The sequence below is a fragment of the Apiospora phragmitis genome (assembly GCF_038363925.1).
Source record: "Apiospora phragmitis strain CBS 135458 chromosome Unknown utg000002l:1.0-5516284.0:1.0-5523493.0, whole genome shotgun sequence".
Classification (NCBI taxonomy): Eukaryota; Fungi; Ascomycota; class Sordariomycetes; order Amphisphaeriales; family Apiosporaceae; genus Apiospora; species Apiospora phragmitis.
This window is the reverse complement of record NW_027117400.1, coordinates 2,274,908-2,288,848: the sequence shown is the minus strand read 5'-3', so window position 1 is coordinate 2,288,848 and position 13,941 is coordinate 2,274,908. Positions and strand designations below refer to the sequence as shown.

Genomic DNA, 13,941 nt, shown 5'->3' with positions numbered 1-13,941 from the left:
CACATCACCACAGTTCAAGTATGTCTTATTTGGGTCATCAGATATGTATATTTATATTAAACACACCACGGCGCGCCGGGGAGGAGTCGCAGGATTCAATTGTCGCACCAATCAGCACCCGTTTCGGCTTCTCATCCCGCAGTGATCGGCGCTCCAACTCAGAACAGCCTGTCAGTCAGTCTGTGACTGCGGCTTGGGCAATACACAACCCAACCTTCCTCCTCGCTCGAGATCAATTAAGAAAATGACCGAACAATAGCAATAGACTGACTGCGTGTGTGTGCGCGTGTGACTAGCCTTGCTCCTTCTCTCGCCCTGGGAACAATCCTCAGCCACAACTCCGAATGATATGGTCATGACAGCAGTCATGATGATGATTTATACATTGTACATATGCTGCAAAGGCAAAACTCAAGCAACCCCCCTTCGCCCCCCTCGCATCTAGCCATCCTTTATCATGGTTGCCGGCTGGGCAGCCAAGCAACTGCCAGCCAGCCCCTTTCCATCCCAGACTTGGCTATGTGAGGTATATAAAAATATAAAAGTGGTATAATCCCAAGTCTGCCTTCCTCTTCCTCTCCCTAAAAGGGACATATGCGGTTTTTGTACAATTAAAAAAACGTCTGGCTCGGTTCGGTCGCCGCGTGCATACAACACAGCATACATACGCACACATGACGCAGAACATGGGAATAGAGCTCGGGGAAGAAGAGAAGATAACAACAAAAACAAAAACAAAAACAAAAGGAAGATGACTTTCCGATGCAGTTTGGGAATCAGTGTGAAGAAAACACTCCCGGCCACGCAAGATAGAAAAACAGATGCGAGCAATCCTAATGCCTCCCTCCCCCCTCTCATTCCCTCGTATCCAGAACACCTAGATGCCCCCCTATTTCTTTTCATTTCTTAAAATGTGTGTACCGCATGGTATGCAGAAACAGCATACCGCCCGATGACGTCAATATTAACTGTCGTGTCGGCCGCTGTGGTTATTCTTCGTCGACTCCTCCCATCGGCCCGTGGGGTTTGTGAGGCCACTTCCCGCCTATCCGGAGCATGCTGAGTCGTTTCCGCACACTCCCTATCTTCGGCCCGTTGAACGGCTTTTCGTCGTTGCGATCGTATACGTCCACCACCTCGCTGCTCTTACGCCCCATACTTTGCGCCCAGTCCGCCGTCGCCACTTCGCCCTGCGGCTGGCTGGCTATGTTGCTGCCAGGAATGCTCTCGCTTGTCGGCCCGCGGAAGAAACTCATCCTGTTCGCCTCCTTTCCCCTACTACTCTGGCTATTAGACTCGGTGTCCCCGCTTGAGAGCGCGCTGTCGCTATTCATCTCTCTCGAGTTCTTGCGCTTGCCACCGAGGAAGCTGAGACGAGTCCCTCGCTGCTTCACCGAGATCGGTTGCACAGCAGAGGCCTCTTCGACCGTTGCATTGGTAGCACCGAGTGCGGCTGCAGAGGTTTGACCAGTACCAGGCGAAGAATCCGTGGTGGGAGAAGACCGTTGCCATATGGGTGATGTGGCCGTGGAGATAGGCTCGCGCGCCGGCCGTCGAGGCGGACTAAGGACCTCAATCTCAGGAGCAAAGGTCAACTCGAAAGCTGGGAAACTGTCAGCCGTATTCAGTCTGGTTTAATTCGTCCCATCCGGTAGGGTCCAACATACGCGTGTGGAGATCTTCATATCCCTTGGTTAAGATCCGGTTCGAGCTGCGTGCGAAGCTTGCGAGGCACCTTTTAATCATTATAGCATGATCCATCAAGGCCATTTTTATCGCGGTTTCCTGGGCATCCAGTTCTATCTCATCCTCGTCCTCGTCCAGTTCTGGTTTTGGTATTAATTCCCGGTATCGCACAACGCTGTTCTCCGAGGTGGGGTTAGTGGAAATGGCAATGGCATCGACAAGCAGTCGAGCCAGTTCGTTGTCGTCCTCGGTGGCCAACCTCTTCTCGACGGCGGTCATCTCTTGTGTCTTCCGCACGATTCGCTCAAGAGCAGTCTCCTTGGCACTGAGCCGGATCTCTTGTATCTCGACGATCTCGCTACGACGCAATATCGTAGGGAAAGGCTCTGCTGTCGTGTAAACTGCCTTCTCTGCGTAGTGCTCGGTGACAGGGCCTGAGGTGCTTCGCTTAGAAGAGACCGAGAAAGTCTGTGGGTGAGCTGAAAGCAGATAATCCCGGATAGCTTGCGGGACCCTAGCTCGCTGGAAGACATGATGGTTAAGGTCTCGATACGGGCTCACCGCCGAAACGACCAAATACTGACCCTCGGCGTCATTGTCTACATCGCCAGTGGTGAGTATTTGCGCAGACTGGAATTGTTCCTGCATACGGTCCGTAAAGGCCGACGTCCTTTCGGCGGCCCAGCCTTCGTAAATGTATTCCTTGGCCCGCATACTGGGCGGGAATCCAAGGCCCTTGAACACGACCTTGAAGTACTTGGGTACCAGTCTGTCACTCTTCGCCAGGCTCTCGTATATGTTGGCAATCGCCCTTTCCGTGCGTGCTAGCTTGGCAAAGTCGTAGATGTTGTTTTCATACTGGTCTTGAAGCTCTTTGTAGGCGGCCAGTGCGCTACTCCACGCATCTCCGTCCTCAAAGTGCTTGATCATGTCAAAGTAGATACGCTCCTTACGTTCGAAATGTGTCTGCGCTGGAAGCTCTGGATCCTGTAGGGCCGGGGTCTTGACCGGGTTCCATTCATACAGGTCCGCATGAAGGCGCAGAGCCAAGCCGGCTTCAGCATGATTTCTCGCATCCGCTTGTAGATTGGCCAACTGGTGTACGTAGCGGATGAAGATATCTTCTTTCTGCATATCACGCAGGAACTCCATGAGCCGTAAGCGGTTGATGAGCTGAGAAGCTGCGCCAGTGGCCTCGCCGCTGTGGACCGCGACAAGGAGGTCCAAGAACTCCTCCACGGTTCCGATCATCTCTAGCAGAGCTGTGTAAAGTTCGTTTTCGGTTACTGACAAGGGTTGGAACCGTTGCAGCAATTCGCCGATGAAGAGTTTCTGTAGAATACCTCTCCGTCATCTGCTTATCCTTGAAGTAAATGTCCAAATGATCGATCAACTCTGTCTGGATAGCGGACAGATCCTCGCTCAGGGTCCATTCGCTAACGATCATCGTATGCAAGACTTCGACTGCCATTTTCCGTAAGCCTTCGTGTACACTTAGGCATAACTCGACGATAGGCCCAACGAGGCCAGGGACGTATTGGACTTGGTAACCGCCCATTCTGACTAGGCCGTATTTAGCCCGCTCGTCCGCAGTCGCCTCCCAGCCAATTGCCTCCCAAGTTCGCCGGAGCAGATCGGCACCGTCGACCCGCACATCACCGGCTATCTTCCAGACCGCTCTGCGTTTTTGTTCTGGGAAGATCTCGAGGGCTAAACAGCCGCTTCCAACAAGTTTTAACAAGGTGGTGAAGAACATTTTCCACAACTCAGTACTGAAGCCTTCTGCTTCGTCTGGATGAGGAGGAAAGACTCTAGCAGGATGCCGGAGAGATACTGAAGTATTTTCATCGTTGATTTATGGTGAAATATGTGAATGCTCAGCCATGTTGCCGGAAAGGCTTCGCCTTGGAGGATACTCATATGAACATGGAGAGACTTCTCAATTAGCAAGCCGAGGTCATCATCGGCTAGCTCCAACTGCATTCCGCTGGCGGAGTTCGAAATAGCCGATAACACCGCAGAAAGCTCGATCAAAGCCTCGTCGAATGATACCTTCTCTGCAATGGGTTTGCTCGGGAACGGGTATGAGGACGGGAACAGCAGTGAAAGTCGAGACTTGGGCTTGATTTCCGTCTGCTGGATAGCGAGATAGGAGTCCAGGATTTTCGGGATGTAGTCGGGAATCTCAGCCCCTAAGTAGTCGATTTGACTTGCTAGAACCGAACAGCAGAGTCGCACTTGCTCTTTCCATTGCTCGTTTACCTCGTCTGCCTGTCCCCAGTGGGGTGCAATCCACCGAACAGTGTTTGCACTAAGAGCCGCGCGTTGTTCTGGGTGAGAGAAGAGATCGAGCTTCGAGTAGTTGATTATTAAAATGAGCTTATAAAGCACCAATTTGCCCTTGACATTTGAACACGAGTCCATGAAGTCAATGGCGATATGCAAGATCTCTTCAGTAGTAAGTAAGCCTGTCAGTTCGGGCAACCAAGAATGGAAATGTTGAACAGCAAGCGTTTGGCTGCCGACCAGTACCGGAGCGGTGCTCCGCATCATGGAATCGAGTGCTTTGAAGATGGTCTGCAGATGCCTAGTGAAGCCAGGGCTGGTACTTGTAATGCCAATACCCGCTTCCTTGGCCTTTTGTTGACCCCTACCGTGCGTAATGAATTTGAGGATGTGGCGGATCACCTTCAGGGTTGCACGCAGTTTCCTCGCAGTTTCCGGGTCCGTGGGATTGGAGAGTAGTCGAGTAAAAGATCTGACCAAGCATGGGGTTGCAAAGGGGTAATTGAACCTGGTTTCCGCATACTGATCCACCAAAGGGCCCAGATTGAAACGGCGATCGTGAACAATGCCCAGAACCCGAACGAGAGCAGAGAAGACAAGGTCCTCAAACTCGTCTTGACCTTGGTACTCAACCAGAGTACCAAACAGAGCATCGAGAACATCGCTGAGTAGTTTGACAACCTCTATCTCGGGAACAAATATCAGTTGCTTAAGGAGGCCAGGTATGTCCTCCTTGGGCTGTTCCTTCCACCTCAAGAGTCCAAGAACAACTCTGTCTTGGGAAAATTTGGTGCTGCAGAGATACGTTTCCAGTCGTAAAGCCGCAAGGGGGCCAGTAACATCGCTGGCTTCACCTCTGGTGCTCCAGGGCAAAGAAAGGTAGCCACCCCTGCCCGAGACCCCCGGCTGTGCTGTTTGTGTGTTTTCGTCGAGCTTGTACAACAAAAGGGAGTGTGGGCCATCTTTGATGAAAGCTTGTTGCTCCCACAAGGGTAAGTAGGCTACCGCAAATGGCACGTTCGGGAGGTCTGTGACAGTCATGACGAGGTGCGCATTCGAAACGTCCTGTGGTTGGAGTGAAAGCTTCAGCGTCTGGTTCCAAGCTTCGCCACGTTCTACAGCGTATGACTTCCAAGTGCTGACAGCTTCGCCATTCGAGGACGGAGAAATACAATTCTCTATCCGTTCGCCTGATTTGCGGCGGACTTCCATGGTAATCATCAAATTGACGCCGATCATGTGGCTTGGTATCGAAGTTGCACTGCCGCCGAACCGCGATATCAAGTTCTGCCGAGAAAGAAAAGCCTGGTTGATAGTCACATAGATATCAGATCGTGGCTTCGTTGGCGCACCAGCAAATCCCAACTTGCTTGTCTTAGTAACGCCGGAAAGCTGAGTGGGCGTCGCCTTGACGAGTGCATCGGCATCGGGATTATCAAATGGCCTCAGGTGGATTTGGAGACGCTCCGCCCTCCTCGATTTTTCGAATTGCCCAGACTTGCTGTCTAAGAGGTGGATGATAAGCTCATCCCAGTCCTCGTCATGATCGAACTTTTCAGGAGTGAGGTTTGTGGATGGCGCCCATACACTGATCAGATGTTCCGACTCTTCAGTACGCTTCATTATCTGGTTCAGCCTCAATACTCCCATTCCTACCAATCTGTCGGCTGTGAGATGGGTGGTCGCCTGCGAGACATCCGACGAAGAACGGATACCTCTTGACCCGGACGAGCTGGTTGCACGGCCTCCATCTTGACTTTCCGCGGATGCAGTCGCCGGTCGCTCTTCCGGCTGCTCAGAAAGGGCATCGAGTCGCGGTCCACCCCTAGAGAAAGCCGACCTCGTAGAACCCCACATCAGACTCCTCCTAGAAGACTTGGTTGCACTGGTGGAAGGTGGTTTATCTCTGGAATAACCGGTCATGGTATGCGGAGCTGTACCAGCTCGCGACAGAGGCTTTCCCACAGCAATCTGGTGGGCCGCGCGGACTTCGACCACCAAATACAGCTCCGTATCCGCCGAAGAGGCGTCGCCAATATCGGTTGACGTCAGATCAGTGAAAAGGGTGCGCATCTGCGACGACTTGGCCATCTGGCCCATGGTTCCGCCAGCTGGGACATCGACAATGTAGCTTTCCGACAATGCTGTTGGGAACCCGCCCAGCGGTTTGCTGACCAAGTACACCGCCAGTGTGGTAGCTTCGCTGGACGAACCGGAGAAGGTCTTAATATCTACAAGCAGGTGGTGCAGGGCGGTCAACTCAACGTGAGGTTTGGGTGGCTCATCCAATAAGCTCATCAGGGACTGCAATTTCGTAATCTCGACCACGGAGTCGTCGCCCGTCAGGACACGCCCACCCTGGGCGGGATCCCGAACGATAACCTCGCCTCCGCAGAGCTTATTACCCCTAACAAGGTCCCAGACTGTCTTCTCGCGTAACTCGCTGTATTCATGCGCAGTGAGCACATTATGCAAGAACTGTCGACGGGAGAAGTCCAGGCCATGTATTAAGCGAGAGAACTTCTCCAGCGCGGAGTACTCGCGCGCAAGAAGCAGCTCATGGAGGTTTTTCGAATGCCATTCGCGCAAACAAGAGGCAATCTCGTCGATCAAGGGCTCGGAAGCCGAAGTTGGCGTCTCGTCGCCGACTTTCAGCATGGGCACTGGCGCAGGTGGCTTCGGTTCCCCTGGCTCTCGCTTGAATAGCGCTACCGGTAACCCGTTTGGCTCGTCTGTTCGTACACTTGCGCCGGACGACAGCCGCAGCCCGTTCGGTTTGTTGAATTTCTCCAGTGCCGGTTTGGCCTTCCTCTTTCCTATAGAAGCGACACCGCTCTTGCCTGAGTCACTGCCGACATTCGGTGTCTCATCGCTACCCAAGTAACTCGCATTGTCGTCCGTCGAAGTATCGTCGCCCTCGCCCAAAACCTCACGAATCTCGACACAGCTGCGTGGGAAGATGCCCGAGAAGACGCGGGCTTCGAGTGTTTGGCCTTTGGCTGTCGTCAGCCCCGCCAGTAACGACGGGGGTGCTAGCAGATAGCCGCGAAGCCATTGGCCGTCGTGGGTTTGTTCGATAATGTAGAGATCATCGCCAATCTCAAGGGGGAGCTCGTTGTCGGATTGGGTGCTGAATGGGTATGTCGCGACAGCGAAGGCGATACGAGCTAGCGGTTCCCAGGGCATTGGTCTAGAGCGACCGAAGCTGTTGGTCGCACCGTAACTGTGAGAAGACGGTCAATTGCATAAGGTGGTGAAAGAGCAGGCGATATGCTTTTTGTCGCGGGAAGAGTTTATAGGAAGGTCGTGGCAGGTCGCTGCTGTGTGTCCGCCTCCTGTCTTTCTCGCCCTGTCTAATTCGGCTGTCGATCCCTCAAACTATTAGTCGTAGTAGTGGATGGAGATGCTGAATTTCGCACTCGATAGAGTCGGCCTGGTACTGGTGATTCGGTAGAGCAGAGCGACAGACAGACAGACAGTTCGGGTCGGGTTGAGGTGAAGGATGTTTCGCAGTGCAATGTATGAAACTTCAGCATCAAGCCAACGATAAGGAGCGAAGTACTACTGGGCGGACGTGCAAACAATTGAATCAAATGTTGGCTCCAAATCTTTCGACACATGCACTAGTAGGTACCTTCAAAGGGAGGTGGGAGGTATACCTAATCTAGTGGGGACCAAAGGGAAACCAACGTCGGGTCTGGGTCGGTTTGCAAGTATCAGTTTGTTGTTGGTGCGTGATAGAGATTATTTCGCAGCGTGGAAACCATCAAGGCCGGCTTTAAGGAGAGATTACAAGGAGTGTAGATACTGGTCAATTTCCAGAGAGAAAAAAAATATTGATAAGCGAGGCGACTCAATCTTGGGAGGGCGAGTAGGCGAGGGAAGGGTCGAAAAAAAGGACTAGGCAAAGGCCAATAACAACATCTGAACCAACCGGGTGGGAAGTGAGTAATAGCTTGAGAATTGTAGGATCAGATGCATGCACATAAATGTTCCATGTTGTCTTGTCACTTGGCAGGACAAGTAGTTTCCAGGGATCAACTCAGAATTAAACGGTCAGCCTCTCAGGATTCACATTCGGTGCATATCGAGAAGGTTGACGCCAGGCATGTGGCAAGAGAAAAGAGAAGCACGGTCATTTTGTCTTGTCTTGCCTTACCTTGCCAGCTTACCTTCCCTGTCCAACCAACCTCATCCTGCCGGCGCCCAGGTGCCTGTTTCTTCATCGTCTGGTAGGTAGCGACAGCGGTTTAAGATGCGTCCCTCCCAGTACCCTCCCCCTGAAGATGGCGTCGAGAGAGTGTGGAGGGGATGCTCTTTTAATCAATCAAACACGGGCCAGAACTGGGTCCCAATCGGGAGACGCCCAATCTCAAGATGGGTCGACCACTCATCTGCAGAGCCAGGGACCGCTAGGATCCAATGGATGCCCATTAGTGCAGGTACCTGTCCCTTGCTTCATCACAAAACGTGGGATAAGCCGAGGAGGCCCTGGTCGCGATGGTCGGGATTAATAGTGCATGCAGCAGTCTATTGCAGAGCAGTATATCATCATACATACCCACCCACCTCGATCACTGACTACGTAGACTTGCGATGCATCACACATCACATCGTCCTATTCATGAAACAATTTCAGATGCTTCTCCTCCTACCAAGAATATACAGCACATAAATCAAGTCGGCCAGGATCTTCCATCGTTCGCACTGACGTTCGAGGTGTCGTCTCTACTATCTGAACTGTCATCACAACTTCCCTTCGCCGAAGCTACTCTGTGCGCATATCCGTCATCACACAGGGTTCAACTCTATCACTTGACATTTGCGAATCTGCTAGAGACTATGTTCATATACATCTAATCCATACACTCTGTCCCTGTTCTATCGATGGTTTACAGAACTAAACTTGCCAGGTCGTCCAGTCGTCGTCTACTAGTATTGCTGTGGATTCATTCCCAACCACGGGCTCACGGGTTTCCAGGTACTGACTTATGGCTGGATTTTTTTTTTTTTTTTAAATATTCCCGCGGTGGCTCGGACCTTCAGAAGTATACTTGAACCTTGTGTGTGTATGATCTACGTCTCTTTAATTCTCTGATCAGAAGTTTGGGTCCGTCGAACCTTCGAGTCTGGAACGCCGATGGGCGCCGACCCCGTTAATTTCTGACGTCGAAAAGGATGAGGCTTCTCATGAGGGTTTTGGCCTTCCTCCATCACATGGAACTCTTGCCGAACATATCGGGACAAAGTTTCATTTTTATTTTTTTTTAGAAAATTCCTGCATCGATGAGTACTTATATTGCTTTGTCAAGAAATTTCGATTACGACACCACGCGGCACGGCGAACGTGTTCCCCCAAGCTGGGCTCATGCGGTTGGTAAGCCCGCCAGCAGGCGGGAGTGTCTTGAAAGCTGGCAAACCAATCTGAGACTTCAGATACGATTGACGAATTTAGCATTCGTGGCTCCCAGCCCGCAACGATGGCTTTGTCTCAGATTACCTGAGATGATCCGGTACTTTTGAGCCTTAGCAGATTCCAGAAGTTTGGTTCGGCTACTGCAGTACCGACCGGCAAGAGATTTCCACCCGATCTCTGTATCACAAATGCCGTCCGCCCCCTCCCCCTTCTTCAAGCACAGCAGCCTCCCCTCTATCCTCCATCGGCACGTGGCCCCATGGAGGAAGAGGAGTCATTAATTCGTCTGCAACAACCCATGTCTACCAGCTTTGGAGGTTTCACGAAAGGTCCCTTAACTATGAAAGAGAGGGATAGAAGCGCCACATCAGCCCGTCCCCAGAAACAATTCGGCAACACGTCAAAAACATGACCTTTCGTCAAATGCAGGCATCCCTGCCTGTCAGTTCTTACTTACCGTCCCGCCATGGCATCATCGAACGAAAGCGTGTCAATAGGCAAACTCATTTAGGCACGACAAGACAAGGGATCCTGCACAGGCATCCGGTTTCTGCTTTCTGACTTTGTGCAGTCTGTTTATAAGTAAAAACACATGAATCGTATACTTCCTTCTGAATCGACTGACAATAAACAAATACATGATCCATTTTCTAAACGAGTGACACGAGCGCGTAAATGCGACTTCGGAGATATGCCCGGCCGTCAACACCCAAAGAACGGGGGGTCTGGTGGCTTTCGACACGCTGCAGGGATGATAAGGGAAGTACAGAGTACCACAAAAGACGGTACCCAAATTGGCGGCTTCGAAACAAATCTTGAACCTAACGCCTACTACTATCAAAATACTGGCTGATCGTGGCAGTCGACGCGTAACCAGAGTCTGACTCGGCGTCGAAAAACGGGCAGCCCGCGAGATTGCTGCCAAAGTCCAGATTCGTGTCCAGCCCGCCAATCAGCAGGGACGGCGCATCCGGGTCGTTGAAGTAAGCCGAGAGATCCAGCGCCTCGCTCGAGAATTCGAAGCCAAGGTCTTCGGCCGCGTTCTTTGGCAGCGGCATCTCGGGCGCCGGGGACTGGCGGCAGCTCCGAGGCGAACCCGGCGCCGACTTCGGCGTGGGGCAGCTGAAGATGTCATGGATGCCATCGCGGACGAAGTCGTCAAAGTTTGCGAACAGCTCTTGGCCGACGTGGGCAAACTTCTGTTCGACCTTCTTGCGGATCAAAGCGGGAAGCTCTTTCTCAATACGCTTCTTGTACTTCATGAAGTGCTCGGTCGTCTTTGCGTATTCTTCGGCATCTGTCACATCGTAATCTACTCGAGGCATCAGTAACGAGACCCTTTTTGTATGCGGCGCTCATTTATACTCACAGGAACTAGGCAAATTGTTCTTGTTGGCTTCGGGGAACAAGATCATGTAGATGTCTCTCCATCTCTGCTCGTCCGTCACAGCAGAACCGACCCTCTTGCGCTCCCTGAGCTTCTTCTCCTGCTGCTCGTCAATGCCTTGAGCGGCTGCGATGTCCTTCTTGCGGCAAGGGTCGTCAGAGCGCAGATGGGCGTTCAGGGCTTTGGCGTCGCCGAAAGGATCGCCACAGCGGGGACAAGCATTAGGGGGCAGCTTATGGACACGATAAAGGTGTTCCCTGCGCCATGTATCAGCATGCACTTGAAACCAAGAACAATTTTTCGCAAAACTTACTTCAAGCGATGGATTGTTTTCCACTATAGGGTATGGCAGTGAGCTCATGCTTCCGAGAAAAGGGAGGGTGATGAATGAAGCGACTTACCCCTGGTCCCACACAGGTGCGATGATGGCAGAATCGCTTCGGATTATGCCTGAAAAACGGACAAACAAACGACGGCCCGGGGTTCTCCTCGGTTTTGGCACGCTTGTTTCCTCCCTTGTCCTGGCCGTTGCCGCCGTTCCCGTCTGTACTGGAGGACTCATTTCGGTCCCCGTCGTCAAACTGACGCTTTCCTCGACCCGAGGAACGGCCGGCATTCCCACCACCCGAGTCGGGGCCACCCCCGCTACCACTATACGAACTCCCACCAGACGCACCTCCCGAGGACTCGTGCGCATGGGTGATAATAGCAAGTTCGTCCGCCAGCTTCTTGGTAAAAGCAGCCATCACCTTCTCGACCGCTTCTTGTCTCTTGATGACGAGATACTGCTCGGGCGACAGTGATGCGCGTTCGCCCTTGCTGTTTGACTTGCCCTTGCTGGATTTGTGAGCAGCGCCGGAAGTCCTTCCCTTCTCCATAGAGTCGATTGGTCCGAGATTCTGCGGAGTATGCTGTTGCCGTTGCCCAGATTCAGACCCTAGCGAGTTCAATGCTGCGTCTGAAGCCTTGAACTCTGCTGCACATACTTCAGTTCCCACGTCGTGTTGTCTACGCATGATAGTAGAAAATCAGCAGGGCGCCGCCTTCCCATTCAAATATCTGTCCACGGAGAATGGATCATACATACTTGTTTGCTTGCTCAACTTGCGCGCTGCTCGAACCGCGGCAGGTTAGATGTGGTGACTGCTTAACCTGATTGGATGTTGCACTGGTCCGGCCCCTGACCATTATTTTCTTAAGTCGACGTAAAGAACCCGCACGACTTGTCCACTGGGCCGCAAGCTTCTTAGTCGTTGCGTTCCACTTGGTGAGTTCCAAAGGGGTGGGCAGTGAGTGCCAGTCAGGGCTTCGGTAGTGGCGGGATCGTTTCTGCAGTAATAGTTCATGTACGAGATCAGGTTGCACAAGGTATTCAAGCATCGTTCGTTGACATTGATTTTGATTGATAAGTTATCTTGGAGGAGCGAAACGTCCTATGTCTGGCAGAAGCACATTGCAAAAAACCAGTGTTGCTTCGAAAAGGGGGGCCAGAGAATATTGCCGAGACGCGGACGACTCTGGATAGGGGTCAGAGACGATGAAGGCTTCTTAAAGGGACATCTCTCTCTTTCTCACGATGAGATTTGGGGCGTCTGGTGAGAAAATGGGATGATGGGAGAAGCTTGGGAAGAAATCTAGAGGAGCGGCCTGCCTCGGGGGCCCGTAATCACGGCATTTTATGCTCAGCGCCAGGCTTTTGCGCAGTTGCGCAAAACGACGGTGGTGGAGATATGCGCACCACAGGAACCGCCAATCAAGCGTGCAGCGAAAGGCTCGAAGCTGATTGCGCAGAGCGCCATGATCGAGGGGGTACGGGCTGCATGAGAGCTACCGATATCGTCATCCAGTCAGGTTTGTTCCCGGCACAAGCTGCTTCCTGCGCCTCCGCGATGGGAAACGCCAGCGCCCGCGAGCGCAAAAGTGAATAGAGACGGCGAGAGAGGAAGCGGCTGCGCAGATGGGAGGGCCATCTGCACACAAAGATGGCCAACCCGAGCGTGCTGTCCCCTCCGTCTCCTTTGGCCGTCTTGGATTGGGCGTGGCGATGATGCGCCGATTGAGTGGGAAATGGAGTCGTACCCAGCCGTTTCTCTGTGCGCCCCGGCGCGAATAGCTTCACACATTGGGGATAAAAGGCGATGGCCGTCCATCAACGATCCGTGATTGTTTCACCAAACTGGACACGGATCATCTCAAATCTCAAGAACGATTACACTTACCCCTATTCTCGAACTCAGAATACCCCTGCTCCTGATCTCTGCTTGGCTCCCAGTTGTGCCAAGTCTGATCTAACCCAACTCATCAATTTTCCCTCCAACTTCAATAAAAACACGGAGCACAAAGAAGGTGGCCAGATGTCTCAAGAATCAATGAGGATGTCCATTGGATCGGGCGGTGTGTAAGTCGCAAATGATTCGTACATAGATCATGAAGCAGTCACTAAAATTCAACAACAAAAGGCAATCCAATAGCAGCGGCGGTTCGTCTGTAGCTCTGGAGACTTACCTTGCCAGTGAGTCGACTGTCACAGAGAGATTTGCTTCAGCCAGTGTACCCTCGGAGGAGGCAACGTCGAGGCGTTTGCAAGCCAAACAGCTGGAACTGGAAGCGCTGGTCAAGAAAGCCAAGAGACAATAGCAGGGGTACGCCACAAGCCTGTGGGAGAGAAGAGAAGACGTTGAGAGGAAATGCAAAGGCCATATCGAGCGGTGGCAACTAGTGATAGTATATATATATGTGTGTGTGTGTATGATTAAAAGTATTGTGTTTGGCTTCCTTGAACCCTTACCGCTTCTTTGAGGAGGCGGTGAGTGGACAGCACGAACAAGCCAGCAGAGTTTAGGCTCAGAGCGAAAATAGGGAGGCGTGGTCTTGTTGATGCGATTTTGGAAGGGAAAGACCTGTCTTAAATCATGTTTGATAGTAGGAGCCCTTGTAGGCCTAACTTTCCAAATGCCATGGCCCAATGGACATATCGCAACCCACTATTCGCAGCGTGTATATTGGCTCAATCTCATGACAAGTCCCACCTCAGGCATCAACAACAACCGCAGCGCAAGACTCAACTATCAAATCAGGTCGATCAACGTTTCATGAACACGAGTGGAATTTTTGAAGTAGCTTCTTGTTTCACGAATCGATGGCCCGGCGCAACGGGGATTGGAGA

General features: G+C 52.1%; 2 protein-coding genes across 2 annotated transcripts; both read right to left on the bottom strand.

The window, feature by feature from the left end:
- Positions 1–989: 989 nt before the first annotated feature.
- PG994_001540 (uncharacterized protein) lies at positions 990–7,158 on the bottom strand (the record flags this gene model as incomplete). Its single annotated transcript, XM_066852949.1, has 4 exons — positions 990–1,603; positions 1,668–2,948; positions 2,974–3,388; positions 3,460–7,158. The coding sequence occupies 4 exons, from the start codon at positions 7,156–7,158 to the stop codon at positions 990–992; spliced, it is 6,009 nt and encodes a 2,002-aa protein (XP_066721090.1).
- A 3,051-nt stretch (positions 7,159–10,209) lies between these two features.
- On the bottom strand, positions 10,210–11,791 carry PG994_001539 (uncharacterized protein; the record flags this gene model as incomplete). Its single annotated transcript, XM_066852948.1, has 4 exons — positions 10,210–10,700; positions 10,758–11,032; positions 11,089–11,111; positions 11,177–11,791. 4 exons carry the CDS (start codon positions 11,789–11,791, stop codon positions 10,210–10,212), a joined length of 1,404 nt encoding a protein of 467 aa, XP_066721089.1.
- Positions 11,792–13,941: the final 2,150 nt, after the last annotated feature.